General features: G+C 42.5%; 1 protein-coding gene across 2 annotated transcripts in view; it reads left to right on the top strand.

Moving 5' to 3' along the window:
- Positions 1-14,249, top strand: part of vav3 (vav guanine nucleotide exchange factor 3) — a 92,669-nt gene extending 78,420 nt beyond the window's left edge. The window contains exons 24-28 of one of the 2 annotated variants that reach the window (XM_019362926.2): positions 595-682; positions 1,070-1,199; positions 6,990-7,070; positions 8,360-8,511; positions 10,276-14,249. In XM_019362926.2, coding sequence (XP_019218471.1) covers positions 595-682; positions 1,070-1,199; positions 6,990-7,070; positions 8,360-8,511; positions 10,276-10,320 — 496 coding nt within the window. In that variant the 3' untranslated portion in view covers positions 10,321-14,249. The remainder of the gene's footprint in view (positions 1-594; positions 683-1,069; positions 1,200-6,989; positions 7,071-8,359; positions 8,512-10,275) is intronic. The other variant, XM_005461384.4, reaches the window with a different exon arrangement.
- Positions 14,250-20,391: the final 6,142 nt, after the last annotated feature.

Here is a 20,391-nt window from a genome sequence, read left to right as displayed (position 1 = left end):
CGGTAAATACAGTAAATCCACCATAAATAGTTACTACACAACTTCAAGTCTTTGGTGTTAGCGTAGCTTTAATAAAAGATGATACAGCAGGTTAATTATTAAGATTTGGAATTGCTCTCTCTACAGTTTCATCAGTTTATAGAATAAAGTCACTCTTTAAGAGAAACGCCCAAGTTTTGCTGTTTCATCTGTCTTTGCACCAAAAAAGACAATTCTAAAAATACTGAAAGAATCGCATAACCTGAAACAACCGTCATCTGCTTTCATGCATGTATGCACAAAAATGTTAAATGGAGTAGAAGTAAAAAATCCCTGATATTATTGTCAAAGCACCTCTTAAAATGAAAAGGTTTTTTTTATTCCTGCAGCCTTAGACCCAGCCACCCTGTTAATGCAAACACAAACATGCAGCTTTCAGTTACACACATGCGCACACTCGCTCCTGACCACCCATCATTCACATGTCACAAACCTTTGGGATCCTATGCATTACTGCGACGGCCCGGCTCTCCACGGGGGCTAGGTGCCGGCCACCGATCGATGGCGGTGATCAGAGAGGGAAATTACACTCATAACTTATTCAATGGCCCACAGGTACAACAACGATGTGAAGCACATAAAGATCCTGACCAAGGAGGGCTCCTTCTACATTGCAGAGAACAAAAAGTTCAGGAGCATAGTAGTGAGTATTTTTCAGTCTTTATTTTTTTTAAACTTCCACCACTGCAGTTCATAAATAAATAATCCTGTTCACTTAATGAAGTGTCAAAAACCTGAATTTTATTTCAGCAATGTGCACAAAAATAGCCATGATTAGAGCCATGTTTATACTGACCCGAGGGCTTCAGCCTTATAGAGTCCAGAGCATATTGGAAAGCTTTACCATTTATGTGCCAGTTACTGAGGTTTTCAATATAATATTAAGATACTGGTTGCAAAACCAAATTTTGAAGGATACGGTTAAAGTCAATTTTTATTTGCTATAACTGGGGGAAAATAAGATTCGTCTTAAAGACATAAATGTGTCTATGTGATGTCAATATACTTGGATGTGTTTGAATGTGTTCAGGAGCTGATTGAGTACTACAAACATCACTCCCTGAGAGAAGGTTTTAGGAGTCTAGACACCACGCTGCAGTTTCCTTACCGGGAAATGGAGAATGCTGCTATGCACCGCTTCAACCGATCCGGTGGCAACAGTGAGTATGCCGAGAATTACTTAGAATGGAAATAATGCAATAAACTAAAACACCACATTTTTTCAAATGCGACTGGACCCCAATACGTCCTTCATGTTAAAGGCCATCGCAGTCACAGAGGAGCTAAAGTAAAAATATGATAGTCATTTGCTTTTGTTTGTCCGGTGGAGACTCACTGTCAGTCTGAACCTAGTGACTCTCATGACCAATGTTTTCATTAGCAGATTGTCTAGGGATCTTTAATTTCCTTGCATTTGAGGGACGACAGCAAACAGAACAAATATGGCAACGAGAAGCAATGGTTGCCTAGTTTTTGCGTCAAAGCAGACTTTAACAGTTGGTTAACCAAAATAGTTAGCAATTAAGTAATTTCATGTGCAGCCATGACTTTTTAAGCCCGAGACATCTGATGGCAGTACATGCCGTCAGCTCACCAGCATCAGTGGACTCACACTGAAGCCAGTCATTCCTTTGATTGTTAAGTTTTTGTTTCATCCGGCAACACGCTGCTATTGCTGTTTCTGCCGATTTCCCGCCATCTCTGCTCTTGTTTTCTCTTCTATTTTCTCATCTGTCATCCTTCACAGCTCTGTTACACACTGCTTCAATTCACACAGGAGGATCTTTTAAGCCCTGAAAGAACTGGATGGCTCTTTAACAACTGTTATAAACAGCCCAGTCTCCTGACTTTAATTGTTTTTGACTCGGCTGTCAAACAGTGGTTGGCGACTCTACTAAGCATGTCATTAGATTTGATAACAGTCTCTGGCCGATTGCTGAAGATCAAATCAATTTGAATGCCAGGGGAAAAGGGGGGAAACCAGTTAGAACTCTAAACAAGTTTGCACTATTAATCTGACTTAAGTTTAAATTGAATCTATTTGTCATCGCTTTTTAAATCTATCTGTGTTATTTTGGATTGTCTATTTAAGAAAAAATGTATGTTTCACAATTTAAATTCAGTACAATTCAGTTTTGATTATATAGCACCAAATCACAGGTGTAAGGTAAAGACTCAAATATAACCTCAGTATAAGAAAGCACTTGGCAATGGGGGGAAGGAAAAACTCCCTTTTAGCGGGAAGGAACGCGCAGCAGAACAAGGCTCATGGAGGGGCAGCCATCTGAGGGGAAAGATGAGAGAAAAAGGAGAGCACAGGGAAACAGGACAAAACAAAAACTACAGGAGAAAATTTAATCACATGCTGCGGTGGTGAATAAACACCTGGGGAGTGAAAAGAGGCGAGTGGAAAGGAGAGACTCGGTTTATCAAAGGAAGTCCTGCAGCAGTCTGAGCATCATAACTAAGAGAGGGTTCAGGGTCACCTGAGCCAGCCTTAACTATAAGCTTTATCAAAAAGGAAACTTTTAAGTCTAATCATAAAAGTAGAGAGTGTCTGTCTCCTGAATCCAAACTAGGAAGCTGAAGTCTCTGCCTCTACTTTTACTTTAAGAACTCTGGAAACTCTACAAACCACAAGTTAAGCCTGTAGTCTGATAGCAAAGTGGTGCTATGAGGTCATCAAGACATGACGGGGCCTGATTATTCAAAATGTTGTAGAAGTTAAAACAGTTCTCAGTATAGATGCTAATTTTAGTCCACGAAGGACTTTTGTAGGTGATTCTGTATATTTTTTTAAACAATTTGAACATGTAACATGCGTGACATCCATGTAACATTTAGGCTAACGATATAATATTAGGACTTTTATTTTTATTATTTTTTACCCTAATCTATTCTCTATTTTAAGAGTAAAAATGATTTTTAAAAAAGCTGATAATAAGACAGCATTTCACATGGGAGTAATTGTATCGAACGCGGGATATTTCACATCATTTCACATGTCAGACAGCCGGAAACCTTTAAGCATCCTCACCGAAGACAACTTGTGGATGCGCCGTCTATCGTTTATTAGGGTGACGATTTAAGCAGCGGGATTTCTTTTTCTACCTGTGTCATAATGAAAAAACATGTGACATCTCAAGACAAAGCAGCTGTTGACAGCAACACTTCTGATAGGTTTGGGGCTGTACAAGAACACAATGATGATTAAGATTATTTATGCATGCAGCCGCTGCTTTGATTTATAATGAATGAATAAAGGAGAATGCAGTATCCGATAACACGTTTTCTCCTTTGTAATTTAGCAGTTCGGTTCGACTCAGTTTTATTTATATAGAGCCAATTCACTGTGCATTTATATTGTAAGGTAAAGATCCCACAACATTAGAAAGAAACCCCATCATATGGCCCCCTACGAGCAAGCACTTGGCAACAGTGGTAAGGAAAAACTCCCTTTTAACAGGAAGAAACTTCAAGCAGGTGTGGGGTTTGTAACTGTGAAGAAAGTTGTTTTTAGACAAAGTCAAACAAAAACAAACAAACCTTTGTTGTGGGAAAAGGTGGAATGTATAAATCCATTTATCTTTGACTTGGCTAGAAATGGGGAAAATTCATTATCAGGGGTTTAAATCCACTCAGTTAACTGTTTGCAATCTTCAAACTGAAGTAGAGAGTGATCCTTGCCTTAGAAACCATAAATGTTTACTCCACGCAAGAAGAAAAAGAAATATTAAGCTCAGCACGCCAGGCAAAGCACCACTGCCCATTGACTGCTAAATGGAAAATCAACCAAGTGATCACAGTCAGTGGTAAAATGATGATTTCATTTGATGCCTGCATGCCGCTGCGTGCTTTGGAGAAGTCCCTGGCTTGCAGACGGTCACGTTTCAAGCGGCAGAAATGTGAACAGATTGTACAGAGCTGTTTGGTTGTTCTAAAGCGGGGCCTGTTGTTCAAACTCAGCTTCAAGACACAAGTTGAGACAGCTCCAATCCAAATTTGTTTTGGAGGGTTGTTGTGGTGTGCCCCTCTGTCTTGTAGGCAGCCTGCTCCCGGTGTGCAGACTTCATTTTTCTCGCTTTCACTTTTAAACGACTCGTGTTTTGATTTCTACTTTCCCAAAGCACTGCTGGAAATCTCCTAATTAAAGTTTGTGCTTTGTTTTTGTCGACTGCTTCGTAGTTAGAGAAACTGATTGATTGATATTTCCTTTTTTGCCCGTCGTTACAAAGGAAGAAATACTGGCGTTTAGTTAAACTGAAATGTATCCGTGGTGTGCAGGTTTCTAACTCTCATCCTCATCTTGTGGGAAGCCGCAGCGTGTATGTGTGTGTGTGAGCGCGCTGTCGGTCTTGCTCCCCTCTATTATTCACCCGGCTCACATTGTGCATTCCGGTGTGGTCCACAAATCAGATTGTGCAAAAATGAAGCATGTAAGATGCAGCTGGTGTTTCGGTGGCTGTTTGAAGTGGAGCGCGATCCCTCTTCATATTGCTCGTACCTAGACACCATTAGGGGTTGCTGAGCTGTCTCTCAGTGCGCTGATTAGTATTCATTTTAAAAACCACTAGAGCCCTGCTCCTCTTACAGCATATCAATAACCCAGGCCAGTTAACTTGCCAGCAGTATTGTTGGGAGCGGCACATTTTTCATAAAGTTTGGGCATTTATCAGTCATTGCGGGGATTAGATTTTCTATTCCCAGTGGCTGAAATGTAGGCTCCTGTGCAGAGGTGGCTTTAGAAACCCGAATGAGGGGTAGACTGGGGGCACGCTTTTAAAAGAACGGCAGCGGATTTGAAAAATGAGCAGAAGACTTGAATTCAAAGTGCTCGTTCTGTTTTCAGAAATAATGAACTGTGCATTGGTCATAATTACTTTCTGTATGACATATACTATATTGCCAAAAGCATTCACTCCCCCAACCAAATCATTGAACTCAGGTATTGCAGTCACCTCCATGGACACAGATGCATAAAGTCAAGCACCGGGGCATTTAGACTGCTTCTACAAACATTTGTGAAAGAGTGGGTCTCTCAGGAGCTCAGAGAATTCCAGGATGGCCAGTCGTAATATTTCGTCACTACTAAATATTCCATAGTCAGCTGTTAGTGAAATTATAACAACTCAGCCATGAAAGTGGTAGGCCATGTAGCATCACAGAGTGGGGTCAGTGGATTCGGTGGTGCACCAACGTTCTGCAGACTTCCAAACTTCATGAGGCCTTCAGATTAGCTCAAGAACAGTGCATAGAGAGCTTCAGTGCAGAAGTGCTTTCTGGATGCATCAGAGAGCAACTTGGGGTGGTTGGTCTCTTACCCAAGGATATTTGGCATGCAGAAAGGGCAGCCAGGAATTGAACCACCAATCTTCCGATTAGTAGACCTGCTCTAAATCCTGAGCTACAGCCACCCCGCTCATAAGAGTATGACACGTTTCCATTTAGGCGAGGTTTGTGTCATTTCAGGATTCATGTATGATCATTTAGGTTGTTCTGGATGTTGTTGAATTGCAACACTGCACTCTGCATACTATATGTATGTGTAATACTTTTTGTATGATCCTTTCTTTTTTGGTTGTTTTGTTCACCACAGTTTAACTTTTCTGGACTAAAATAATCGCTGGCATCTGTTTAAGTCGACTACATTTATTCTCTGCGGTCTGTTTCTGTACTTTAGCAACACAACTGAGCAAAAAAAGAACCCTTTTCAGTGTTAGCATTTTACCCTGACTGTTCTCATGCCAAACTTTCTCTGCTTCTTTAGTTACGTTCCAAAATAACCCACGAACACCAAGGTGCTAATACTGTCAGGGTTAGAGGTTCTATTTCCCACAGCAAGGCAGTGACACTGCCAACTCTCAGACGTTACTGGAACAGGATCAGTTTCTGTAGCTGCCTCCTCTGCCAATAGGAGACAGACTGGAAGACAGACGGAAATACAAATGCAGTGGTTCTCTGGTGGGTTGTTTTTCAAGCTGTACGCCGAGATAAAGGCACAGTTAGTCTTTGTAAAGAAGAAGAATCTGCGACATTTTCAGGTTCAGAAACAGCCCGCACAAAAGCAATTAGAGCACCCTCGAAAAATCCTGTAATAGTGGAATGTGAAATAAAGAAAGGGGGTAAGTTACCGTGTTTTTTGAGCATCTGCGAGTCGGGGGGAATATTACAGCTACGTCTCCAACTGTGCAAAAATCCCCCTTCGTGCTGTAATTGTGAGTAGACTGCATGTTCTTCTCAATTAAATGCAATAAAGCGAAGATGTCATCCCCCATTACCGAGGCGGACGTCCTTTTAGCAAAGTGGAGGAAGATATGTCATCGCTTAGTGTCTCAACAAGATTTTAGGAGCAGTGCACATTTTTAGGACCTTCAGTGTTTCCTTTAGTTCAGCGATGGCAATTAGATAAAGACCCTCATCTTGCTTTTGCACATTCATAACGGCCGTTTGATAACTTGTTACTGTGTTTTCTATTCCATGTCAAGTGACTGTAGAAGATGTTTGACGTGAGAGGCTTTTTTCTCACCTTTAGTCATCGACAAATTGCTGCAAGTTTTGATAAATGTTATGGTTTGATCTCATATTTGAGTTTGGGGAAAAAACCGATTAGAATTATAATTATAGTTCCAAAATCAGAGTAAATACTTTCAGGGGCACAAATTAATTAACCACCGAACATCAGTGAAAGAGCTGCTTCCAGTGGCTGTGTAGATAAGTCTCACTGGCTCTCCCCCTGTGCCTGTCATCATTTATTTTTCATCAAACTGCGACTGTGTTTTTTTTAAATACCTCTGAAAATGAAAGATCAAAAAAAACTTTTACGAAACATGCTTTTTTCCTTCTCCTATGCTTCTCTCTCCTTCCATCCCTACCCATTCCTGCCCTCCTCTTCCCCGTCTTGCATCTCTCCACCCCCCTGCCTGGCCTGCACTGCCTCCGCCCTGCCATAGCCCCATTGCTCTGCGGCTTCTCTCTTCTAACTCCTGCCGGCTACAGCTTTGTACCTCCTTCCTCTGCTCCCTTCTGGTCAGGTACAGGTATTGCTTCTCTCTCTCTCTCCCTGTCTTTGCCTGTCACTTTAACACTGGGTCTCTTTCTCTTTTCACCTCGCCTGTTGATGGCTGCTCGGGAATGCTGGCTGTCCGTTTGTGTCACTGCATGAAAATCTGGGCCTTTTACATCTTTCATGTAGCTTCTCATCGAACCGTCTCACCTCTTGTGTAGTTTTGCGCACATACATGCCATTCTGTACGGAGAACAGGGCTTATTGTCCAAATTGCATGTTTGTGCAATGTGTGTCCACATTTTTGCATGTGCCTGCTTGTGTGTGTGTGTGTGTGTGTGTGTGTGTGTGTGTGTGTGTGTGTGTGTGTGTGTGTGTAAGAGATGCACCTTTAAGAAAAAGAGTAGAGTGTGTGAGATGTTTTCCACAGTTGGTATGTGGCTGGGTTTTGTGTGTGCTTGTCCAGGTCTGTCTGTCAAAGTAAAGGTGGAAGTGTCCAAATACACAGAGCTCCTCTATATTAGATATTCTATCCCTACGGCCAGGTTGTAGAGGTCTGACATTCCATTTCCACATGTCAGCTCTGCCCAGTCGGACCCACCAGTCAGCGTCTGAAAGGGAAGAGAGCCGGCAGGGTGGGATGGAGCGGCGGTAACTAGCTAGCCTGCTCCACATCTGTCTCTCACACCGCTGTCTGCTACACAGGAGACATGTAGTCTAACACAGACTGCTGTCAGAACCCTGCTAAAGCTAAAGCTATGGCTCTAAAACTACGCACAGCTCTTACACTCAGAGTAGTGAGTTTGTACAAAGTCACCAGAGGTCAGATTACCTGGCTTAAATTCCAGCTTTATGTACAAAAATTGGCAGTTTTGTACATAAAATAGTTCCTTTTGTTCATACTAGATTCTAGCTAGTTTTATGAAAAACGGCTGACTGAATTTGGCTGCGTAATTAAAACTTTTCCTTCACTATATTTGCTCTGTGGCTTTATTTTCTTGAATACTTCAGATGAAAGGATCAGAGATGCTGGAATTTTATTGACGCTGTGGGGGAGGGGCGGTGAAGGTCCTTTCTATCTTTGTGTGAAAGGAAGAAAAATAAAATTGGTGACCAAAGTTTCTCTAAAAAAGAAACCTGTAGGTGTCAAAGTTAGACGTGTGTAACTCCAGGCTTCTCCACCTCTCTGTCCGTATGAGCGTCTTCATGTTGCAACCGATGTGTTTGAACTCGTCGTCAGCATAAACCGTGGATGAGCACATTCTCTCTTTTTTGTCCTGTTTTGCATCCCCGTCATTTTCTTTTCTCTTCCTGCAGTGTTTACCCCCAAAGTGATCGGTGTGGCAATAGCGCGGTACGACTTCAGCTCGCGTGACACCCGGGAGCTCTCTCTGCAGGAGGGAGACGTGGTTAAGATCTACACCAAGTCGGGAGCTAATGGCTGGTGGAGGGGCGAGGTCAACGGCAGGGTGAGTGGAAACCTTAAGGTGCTCAATGGAAAATTGTGGGAGGGGGGGTGCTTGGTTTTGCCTTCCAGGATATCATCTTTCTCTAAAAATCCCCATGTTGGTGGGCAGCATGCCATTATTCTCCTTTAAAAACAATCAACCTTGATATAAAGTACGTGTCTTTATATTGTATTCGCGCTTACATTCAACTGTGTTTAATCAAGGCACAGAAGTTTGTATTAGCAGTCTTCACTCTGAAATGATTCTAGCTGCTAAATTCTTAAATCCAATTTTGGGTAGCAGTAAAAGCGGGCGTTTTGCAGAAGAAAGATTTGGCAGATATTTTTGTCTGCGGGTACCTGGAAGGAGCTGTTCAGACTCAGTCTATGTTTTCATTAGTCAGTTATGTGCAGTATTTATGTTTCCACATATCCTCTGTTGGAAGGATTCATTTGCTGCTCTTACATCACTTAAATGCATACGTTTTCCCAGTGCCAGGAGCGCTCTTTAATCAGGCGTACGATTCTGAGAGAATCCGCGTTCCAAAGGCAGGAATTCTGTGCTTTGACTCCCACTCGCGGGCGCTGGAGTTTAGCTCGGCGGCGAGCGTCGGACCGAGTGCGTGCTTGTGTGTAAATAATGTGTTTGTGCTGCGAGTGTGAAGTGAACAGCTGCAGTAAATGGAGCTTTTCACTTTTACTAAGCCTGATGTGTGCACTGATGCCACCCTTATGAAAAACTACGGAGGGGGAGAAGAGTCTGAGAAGTGCTGCTAGTCTCTCTTTAGGGCAAACAGCCAGTAAAAACAGTTGGTATTACTTTTGTTGGCTCTTTCTATTTAAAATTCTAATATATCAGTACAGTAATATCACATCATTAAAGCAATACAACTGTTTTTGTTCATTTTACCAAGTTGATAGTGCAATCCAATCCAGCATTGTTATTGGCCAATCAGTGTTGGTATGTATCTCGTCTGGTATGTGCTGATTTAAACAATTTTTCAGAGCATAATGCAGATAAATATGCTATAAAGCTTCATTAAAGTCAGTTACCCCATTATTTTTCCCTTTGCCACTGACCTGCTGTAGACAGATATGTAAAATGATCAGTAAAATGATCACGTGTGGTTTTATGGCATGTCATGGGTGTTGACTCGTAGTTTAACTACACTTCTCAAAAAATGAAGGAAACCATCACAATAGCACTAAAACAGGAGGATGTAAACACAGACCCAGACCTGTGGCATTTAAAGACGAGGATGACCGTGACAGAAACACTTGATCCGCTCAGTATAACACAAAGCCAAGTGAGCACAGCTGCACTGGAGAGGAAACGGCCAAAAAAGGGAACGGTTTTGGAAGTGGTGACGACAAACCGCCGCTTTGTCCTTATCCCTTCTGACTGTTTTTCCCTAGTTTTGCTTTTTGTTAGATTCGTAACTGCTGACGGCGTTTGATGGTACTTGCAAACCATTCAGGTTGTACAGGTAGTCCAGCTCCTCCAAGATGGCGCATCCATATGTGCTTTCGTTAAAAATGTTTGCTGTGCTTTCCAGCACACACTCAAAAGCATGGAGGAGATACCAGGAGGTGGGCTTTAAATGAGGAGAGCTGGACAGGGCAGTAGAAATGCATCAAAGCAGCAGCAGCAGCTCTTTTCTGGGTCCTGGTTGCATCCGCAAAGTGTCTAAAGTAGCAACAGCTAAAGCAGACTGAGAAAATGATGACTGATGGCGACATTCAACCCCTGTCTGGTTACTAATCTAAGTCTCTTTTCCCCCCTCAGGTGGGCTGGTTTCCATCCACATACGTTGAAGAGTGCGAGGAGTGAAAGGGCCCGCGTGAGGGAAAAAAGAGGACGATAAAAGAAGAAGGGCAGCAGTGGAGTAAGCAAACCGATCTCATGACAGTGACTGAGTGAGCTTTTGCACCCCCGCCTGCTCCCGCGTTACTTTTCAGAGTGAAGCAGACGGCTTCGCTCACCTCCACGGTGCCCTGTTGCCTAAAACCATCCCAGAAGCCTTTGGGAGAGGAAAGGGCTATAGTAGGCTGCAGATGCAGAGATGCACAGTCATTTCTGCTTGACTCTGTGTGGCTAAGCGACTCCACCGACTAGCAGCTTGCCTGTCAGCGGGGCACAGGTCTTCGCCAGACACCCCCCCAAACCCCCACCCCCTCGCCCTCCTCCTCTCCCCCTCACTTCATCCGTCCATCCATAATTCATCCTCCACTTCCTTCCTCCCTGCCCTAGCCAGCCGCAGCGCCACAACTCCCACCTGTTTCCGCTTGCCAAGTCGGCCGTTGCCTGAACTGTCAGAAGCAGATACTCAAACGCCGCTCTTCCATTCATCCGCTCATCCATTCATCCATCTACACCCCCCCCTTATCGCTCCGTGTGGGAATAGAGTCATCGGAGAGTTGGGAGACACTTTAGTTTTTTCTTTTTTTTCCCCTTTCATCCTCATGTCTGAAGGGATTTCAGTCAGTTTTGACCTTGCCTGCCTGTGTTTTTTCCCACTAATGCAGGTGGATATTGATGACTTGATGACCCAAATTCATACACACACACACGCACGTGCGCGCGCCACCCACCTCTCCTCTCCCTTCAGATTATTATCGCCGCACACTTGCACACGCACTCTTCCAGGAGATGTAAGAGAGGGATGGTGTCGGATAGCATCGCTGCACAGTGCCAGCAATTGATCGCTGTTGTTCCTATTTTCCTTCCACCTCCTACATTCTTTATCTCCAGACCAGCCTCTCATGTTTTTTAGTTGTCTTGGCCGTTAGCGATCCCCACGCTCTTATCGGTGGCAGCTCTGTCAACAAGAGCCCATCCGCCAAGGGTTTATCTTATTGGAGGCATTAGCGGCTCGTCGGGGGTGGTGGTGGCGGTGGAAGAGGGGGGGCAAACCGCGCTACCTGGAAGCCACCTGCTACCTTAGCACTGAACGGCAGAGTGAAAGCACACGAAACACAAACACAGCCCCTGCTTTGTTCTTCCCCAGTTTATCGTCTCATCGTTTCTTAGCATGTTTTGAGCTGTTGTTCCAGTTTCATCGTGTGCAGGTTTGATAAACACGGCTGATTACGTTCCAGAGGCTGCGCTGGTCGACCAGGAGAGGCTATACTAACACAGACACCTGTCTTGTAGAAAGAAATGCACTCGAAGGCTTGGAAATTTGCTTTGGAAAGAAAAATGCATTTAAAAAATACATATTTTAAGTATCATGACTTCGATCCAGAAGGACTAACGTCATCTTTTAGAAACCTTTCTGTCACGCTTATATCTGCCTTCCCTCACCGCCCTCACCCCGGTTGTGCACAATGCCTCCTTAGTCAAAGTAAAAGCGGATTTTCCCACATTTGAAGGAATAAAAACCTTTAAAGGGACACAAGCTGTGCACGCTTTTAATGTTAACATCAAGGTGCCAGAGGACACAGATCCAACATAGTGATCATGCACGGAGGCTGGACATGGAGGACTCCTCAGGAGCTGGCTTTGTGTAGCTTTGTTTAGCAATGAAATATTTGTTGGCTGTAACCTCAGATCATGTCTTTATTCTATTTTTCAATGTGTACATACTGAAACTTTTATTTAATCGATGGTTGGTGATGTCTTTCCTCACAATCACCCTGTCACGGAGCAGTCCACATCGCATGTATTATGTAAGGATGGTCAAAACACTACTTTGAACTAGTCCTTTAATGTCTAGTAAGTTGTTGTTTGTCTGCATTTCTTCATTTTTCCTTCTTTTTTTTTTAAACATGCAGTTCAGCTAAAATATGATCACATTTGTCATTGGAGCACACTGCAGGGAAGCTTAAGAAGCAGCTTAAGTGGAAACTATGGTGAAATTCTCTTGTAGACGTTGAGTTTTCAGAGTTTGTATTGATTTGACGAGATCAAAGTAACCATCGCTCTTCAGCTAACTCGTGGGTCTTGCCTGGAGAATCAGCCCGCAGGGCGATCCTTCCAGTCAGAGCTAGCCCTTCCACTGTCACGTCTGCACTACGGTGATGCCACTGAGTATCACATTTTCTGAATTTAAGTAACGATTTATTGTGAAGCAAGGCATTTATATACGCTTAATGGAGCCATTATAGTTGAAAGTCATTAATAACTCCCTGTCAGTGTCGTCTCTCCATGCCTTTTGTAATATGTAGGAGAAATGTGTTTTATACGCAGACGTTTTCTTAAAGCACTAGACCGAAGGATCGCGTTATCATATGTTTGTGCCGTCTCCCTGTCTACCCAACACACTTTCCTCTGCTCATCAACAGTGTCATTAAGTGACCACTAGATGGAAGCATTTTAAACACAGCCTAGCAGCCACTTCTCACTCTGCAAAAGTTTGGGCATGACATCATCTGATTAGGAGGTGAACGATATTAAAGGAAACAGCTGGCAGCAGGCTCAGACGTGCTGCTGCGAGCGTGAGAAACAGAGGAAGCTCTGAAAGACAAGCCCAAAGTATCAAAGTGCAAAAGGAGGGTTGTTTAAACTGCTCCTTGGGCTGATACCACCATGACTTTTATTTTTTATTTTTTTGACGTGTATTGATCATTTCTGATGTTCGAGAAACTTCTCGTCAAGTAAGAGCCTTCAGGATCGCACTACTTCTCCCCTCCTGCTTTCCAGCGCGACTGCTGTCTCCGAACAGTCAAACATGAGATTTGTAACATCTTTAAGAAATCGGAGAGTGAGAGAGGGGTGTGCTGCAGAAGGAGCACACCTCTCTCCCGTCTGGGGAGAACTGGAGAGCTGGAGTGGGCTCCTCTAATCGCAGACTCTGGTAATCCACTCCCGCTCTCCCTCCTCCACCCAGATGAACTCTGACAGCGGGGCCATTTACAGCTGCAGGCTTTCCTCTCCTCCAAGTGTGCCTCCAGATTTTTTCTTTTCTTTTTTTTTTGTGGGCAGGAGGGACGGGAGGAAGGCTCAAGGGTATCTGTGATCTAATCATTACACCATCTCCTCACCTCAGCGACCCTGCTGCATCCATCTCTCTGTCGGCTCCCCTCTCTCTCGCTCTATCTCACCGTGTCACTCCCCTCCTCTCTCTCCCACTCGCTCTTTACTGCTCTCTTTCCCCATCTATCTTTCATCCAATCTCCGTCTCCTCTGTTTCTCTCTGTATTCCGTCCCTCACCCCGACACTCTGTAGGCTGTGACCGCCGCTGTGTGTTGGTGGGAGGAGAATCGGAGATTCTGTATTACTGGGCGAGGAGGCAGAGAGGCGGCCTCAATCGGAAAACAAGCCCAGCAAAATGAGGACTAGTTTAATTTTACCGCAAATTAATAGGCTGGGAGAAATGATGCCAGTTAGAGAATGAATTAGAATTTGCTCTCGCTATTGTGATCCCCTTGGTGTATACACAGATTATGTCCGTATGCACAGGCACATCCCACGTGGGGAAAAGCATTTTGACTGAATTCAGGGCTGTGTTGTTGTATTAACCTGAAACATAATTCAAATATGAAGAAAACATGAATTTTTTTTCTTTCCTTCTTTTTTTTTTGGTCAGTACTTCCTGTGGACTAAAGTTTGCATTGTCGGTGTTCATGCTTTTGTTATTTCAATGAAGCCAAAGATGTATGCTGTACTTACTGTTATGTCTCATAACCACGGTACCCAACCGCTGTGGCCTAACTCTAAAACTGTGCAATCCTGAGTGTGTAGCATAACCCTGTATTGTTGCTGTATTATATTGTAAATGATGTACATAGCACATAATAAAGATATACAGTACACAGCTTCTTCTGATGCACTTGTATTTCATGTGTTTTTTAATTTTTTAATTTTTTTATTTTGACAACACAAATGCCAAAAATGGCAGTTCCTCAAATGTCCACATGAGGCTGACTCCAAAAGTGAGTCAAATCCAATTGATCCCCACTGTTAAAATGCACATTTTTACAGCACAAATAAAGATGTTTAAAGTCTGATTAAAAATATATATTTTTATATCTATTGCATATTTACACCATGACAGCTTTATAGGGGTTGAATTGTTATATATGTCACTATATATTTAATTTGAATTAAGCCTTAAAGAATGCATTATGTGAGGTGTGGTTTCTTTGCATGACAGGTGGATGTCTATGCTGCTACCTCTTGATCATGCTTTTTATTTTGTGCATTTTCCCAACTGTATGACTGATAAATGCTATCTTAGCTTAGCTTAGCTTAGCCTAGCTTCGCTAAGCTTATGTATATGGATGTCAATAAATTTGTGTTTACAGTACTTCAGGATCTAGTTAGCTCTACAGACAGGGAGCGGGTATGAACATTATAACCTGTTTTGAAGTGGTAGCTCATTTAAAATGCAGTCTAACAAGTGCAACCAAACATTACAAACATTAGGTGTTTCTGTGCAGCTTTGATTGCAGTCTGTCTGCTAGCTACAGATGACTTGTAGTATGTCTTTTTTAGAGTGGGGAAAAAGTTCATATGTGACAAGTTCAGAGATGAAAGACATGAAAAATGGAGACAGGAGAAGTTATTATTGTTATTAAAGGTTATTTTTAAAGGTAAGGACCAAATAGCAGGTGGCATTTGATAAAATGGAAATCTAAAGCTACATGTAACATACTAATCCACGTTGGAATTTTTGTAATCACACAGTGGGTCTGTACTTGAAGCATTGCTAAAATCATCTGCTAATGCATTTTGAGAAATCTTGAAAAAGAAATTATGGTCATTTGTATTTAAGTAGTATTAGAAGACTGGATAGTTTAGTGAAGGCAGTACTGCCTACAGTAACAGGTGATGTTAGATAGGAGTAGAGCAGCCTGTGGTGTTCATGTGTTCATGAGTAGCGGTAAACTTAGGTATAATTAGAAAAAATATCTTTTTTTCCCCCCGTTAGCCATCATATTACTGCAGCCTCGCACTCACTGATGGTTGGAAGCAGCCATGAAAGCTCATGTAACAGAGCAGCAGCAGCAGAGATCGTTTAATCACATCCTTTAAACAAAGAAAGATTTCTTGGTGCTCCCGATAAAACGCATGCACTACAATACCAGATATGAGGGTTACCCCACCTGCCAAATCTCACTTTAACCCCTGCTTAAAATTCCACTTTTAGGGGAATTTTGTGTTGTATACTTGAATGTACATTCATAGTATTTAGGAGCTATTACTATCTGTGTGATGCACTCATACAGTCTGGATGCACATATCTATGCTTGCTAGCACTAGCTGGTAACTTAGCACTCCACCTGTTTTTTGGCTCCAAAGAAACAACATGACGCTGGCAAAACTTAAGTCTTCAACACAGGAGTTCACAGAGCGACGGGTGACATCACACTAGCTTTGCCCATCCTTTGTACACAGTCTGCTTAGCAGTCTGCCTAATTTAGCAACATAAGTCACAGCCCTGTTGAAAAAGTGTTTAATGTTGTAAGTTCCTACATGATTCTCAACCATACTGTTGCACTGGAATGGAAGTATTTTTACTGAAGTATTTTCATCGAAAATAATATATACAAATAGAACTTTCTGTACTAAACAGTAGTACATTACCACTTCTATTGATGAAGACTTTTTTGGCAGACTTTCTTGTATTTTTGCACTGTGATATTTGTACATTAACAGGCAACCTCATGGCCACATACAAGCAAATAAAACCAAAGAAGGCTGAGCAAACATAAAACCTGCATGAGTTATATTTATTAAATGAAAAAAGTGAATCATGTTGTTTGAATATATTTTTATCATACCTAAGAAGCACAATTATAGATATAACTTTTAATGAAGACTTGGATGAATAATTTGGAGTTGGTGAATTTTCAGATAAAGTGGACCCAGAAAAAAAATCTTCAAGGATAAGGTGCACGTTACAATTGTGAATATTGGCTTTATTAGTGGAAAACTGCTTAACTACGTGCTGGGTCACACTGTGCTCATTAGCTGACACGTTTAACTCTTTTAATCTTGCAAAATAATGAATAAATGAGGACATGAAACATCCTGTGAACTTCACTATGGTCAGTTTCATCTTTGTTAGCTCAGTCGGCCTGGAAGTGACTTTCTTGCTGAAATTAGGAGCTTAAATAATGCAGCTCCCATGCTGTCACTGACGCGTTTTGTTGCCGTTTCCTCCACAGGACTTAAATAACCTGCAGCCAGTGGGGTGCTGTTTCTCACCAGCGTATTGGCTAATAAGTGTGAATGAATGTGGGGATAAACAGTGGGTCTTGTTGCTGTGATCATGCTGATAATTATGAACCGACTTCTAAACCCCCCACTTCTAAAAATAGTAATAAATGAATACAAAAAAGGTAAACACTACCAGTACTGTGACTGTGCAAAAACATGCAGTGAATAGTTGTATTGGTGTCAAAAACAAAAAAAAATGTGTACAAAAGTTGTGCGTACAAGCCACAGACCATATGCTTGCTGTGGCTTCTATGTAAAAGTGATCTGAATCAGGTCTTGTTTATTTGGTCGTGCGTATGTGGGTGCCCGTGTGTGGGCGGTGGTCTCATTGGCCATCTGGTGCCTGGTTACCTGCCACTGCTGAAGCGAGACCGAGGCTCGGTCTCCAAAAGGATCAATAGTAGCGGGCTGTAGCAGCCAGTGCCCTTGGCACTGCAGGGGTGGAGAGTGAAGCTGTACTAAATGCCCACCAGGTGGGCTTCGCCTTGGCCGTGCCAGTCTGGATCACGCCGGTCCACTTCCAGCTGAGGTTTGGACCACCAGTGTGACAGATGGCTGCGTGACATCAGCCTTCTTCGCCACTCTGAAAGAATGTTAGACCCAACTCTTGCACTGCTGCAGTCGTGCTTGATATGAGATTTTAAAGATGAGCAAATGTTTGTTTTATGTGCTGCAGGAAAAAGGCCCCCTGAACACAGAGTGCACTCATTTCTGTCAAAGATAAGACCCAAAGATGCCTGCTTGGTGGAAGTCCATCCTATTCTTTATAGAGAAATGCTACTTCTCATGGATAATATTAATCATTTTTGCTGTGTTAGGTTAACACAATGAGGACCAGCGATTCAAAACTTTGCTCAACTACCTGAACTGGTTTCACTTTAGCACTGCAGCCATTTTTCTCCTCTTCTACCCTGTTTTCTTTTCTTTTCTTTTTTCAAATCCTTCATAAGAGCTGCCGTGTTTTGACTTCTTCGACTGCACTCCATATATCCCGCTCTATTTCTCACTCTGCCTCGCTCGTGCTTTCTCTGGGTTTATTGCTGTCTTTTGGGGCCATGAGGGAGCCATCATCATTGCCAGACGGTATGGCTGCTGTGTATAAATATCAAGCAGCACTCTTTCCCCAATGTTTTCCTGGAGACTATCAGCACTGCATAAACATTGAGGTGCTGTCTACAGAACACACTCAGACAGCTCATCACCATAAAACCACACATACACCTGTCCATTCAGAAAAAAACAGAGACACACAAACACACGCACTCTTGCTTTCCTTACTGGTTGGAGCCAGGACATTATTGTAGCCTGTAGCTTATTTTCTTACAAATGTTATGTATGCAGCGTTTTTCAAGAAAACATATGTCTGCTGTAGCCCCGTGTGCATGTTAACATGGCTCGGCATTGCTCAGAAACAAAAGCGATTGCATTTATTCCATCTGACACCTGCACGAAATACACTCATGCATACTGTAGCGCACTTTTCAGAGCCTCACTTCTCAGTCTTCGCTGTTATTCACACATGCAAGCGCAATCACAAACAATCTATAACGCGTGTCCCCCAACACACACGGCGGTGACAGATGGTAGCGAAATACTGCCTTCAATAATAACCGCCGTTACAAAACGGTTAAAAATGTATCCTTTCATCAGCTGAGAGGCTCCCTACAAAATGTATTGGCCACATTACATTTGCAGTATTTAACAGGTTCAGCTCTTTTCTTCCCCGAGCCTCCTTAGAGTCGTAGAGGTGTTTGTCCTTCCAGATGCACGTTCAAGGTCAACCTGAAAGCTTCCCGCGTAGCTGGGAGTGTGGATGTAACTGTACTGAAACACAAATACGAACCTGATAATAAGAATCTTAAGAGGGGTCGCGTGGCAAGCTCATGCATGCCGTTATATTCTGATACATGCGTCATCACACTGTAAATACTTGAGTGTGATGACGCCCTGTAGTTCGTCTCATCAACATTTCTTTTTCATTGCAAGAAAAACAAGATGAAAACAAGAAAAGCCTGGGACGATTGTGTGTTTGTGTCTGCATGTGCACATGCATCACACCTGTGACCTATTCATACTGTCTGTGCTGTAATACTGAGGCAGAAGATTATATATGATTATATATAGTCGCCGCGAGGTGACTGTTGTCATTGTTGGTCCTATGCTGATAAACAAACCTGAACTCAGTTGAATATTGGCCTTCTGTATTATTACAGTTAAAGTTATACTAAGTCATTCCAGTGTGTTACCATGGCTACATGACAGCAAATTACCACAGAAAAGCACAATGCTTTAAAAAATATACAAATGAAAAATAAATAATACATGCATGCACTATGCATTTGTGTAACGTGTACTCGTAGTGCACAATCTTGCAGAATACAACCACAGACTGATCTCGCCACAGATCAGAGCAGATTCAGATACAGTCATGAAAAAGTTTGGAGACGCTCTGTTGACTGCATATCCTTTGACAATCACATCCCCATGTGTTAGCTAACAGTACGCTGACTATTGTCAGTGGTCAGAGTGTGTAGACACTTCCTGCAAGAAGAAGACATTGATGCCAATGTCCGGCCCTTATGTTCTCAGACCTGAATCCAATTGAGAACCTCTGGGACACTGTATATAACTGCATTTGACATCCCCTAATAGCACCACAGTCTGTCCAGCAGCTCACTAATGATCTGATCTAGATCTGTGAGGAGATTCCTCCATCTACTTCCCTACTGTTATTAGTGCTATTAGTAGTAATAAGGACACTAGCAAAAAAAAAGCAAAACTCCAGAAAAATCGGTCTGGTGGGATAAGTAGGGAGCAATTCAATTCAATTGTATTTATATAGCACCAAATCACAACAACAGTTGCCTCAAGGCACTTGCCACTGTACAGTAAAGACCCCACAATAATACAGAGAAAACCCTGACAATCAAATGACCTGCTGTGAGGAAGCACTTGGCAATAAAGAGAAGAAAAAACTTCTTTTTAACAGGAAGAAACGTCCAGCAGAATCAGGCTCAGGGAGGGGCAGCAATCTGTCGCAACTGGCTGGGGCTGAGGGCAAGAAGAGAGGATGGTCTGTGGCCACCACCTGCAAAACCATTCAGTTATGAGGCTTTATGTGGCCTGCTGTCACTTTATTTAGCACTGAAGCAGATAATATGATTTCACAATGGTTTATGCTTCCACCTGGACTGACTGATATCCCTGAAGTTTCACTGATTGTGCTAAACTGTGATGATCAAGTCATGTTTTAATGGGTTTTTTGAGCAGTGGATTAAATTTTTCTCACAAAAAGGGAAGCACAAAGTTCCTGGATGAGCTGTAACACAGAGGAAGTCAATAAGTACAGTTTGGTGTCTTAAGAAGAAATTAGCTATAGAGAAATGAAATGCTTTTGTGCCATGGTGTAAACGTGTGAATTTAACCATCAGAATTGGGTATTTTAGCATCTTTAACCTCCTGAGACCTGAACTCTTTCATGGCATGCATTTTTAATTTTTCTTTGCTATTTGGGTTGATTGGGACCTGATGAATGTAATAACAAAGAATTACCAGATGTTTCTTTTTTTTTTTTTTTACCTAATTTTTGTTTCTGAGAAAAATGAGATCAACATATGAGGACATTCGTTTTAAATTTTGATAGAGCAGTGGCAGTATTATGTCCTCGTAAGTGGATATCAGGCCCTTGTAGAGAAAAATTTGGTACTTTGGTCTAGATATCCCAAAATGTGATGTCC

This window comes from Oreochromis niloticus, linkage group LG9 (assembly GCF_001858045.2).
Source record: "Oreochromis niloticus isolate F11D_XX linkage group LG9, O_niloticus_UMD_NMBU, whole genome shotgun sequence".
NCBI classification, from domain to species: domain Eukaryota; kingdom Metazoa; phylum Chordata; class Actinopteri; order Cichliformes; family Cichlidae; genus Oreochromis; species Oreochromis niloticus.
This window is presented reverse-complemented; position numbering and strand designations above follow the sequence as displayed.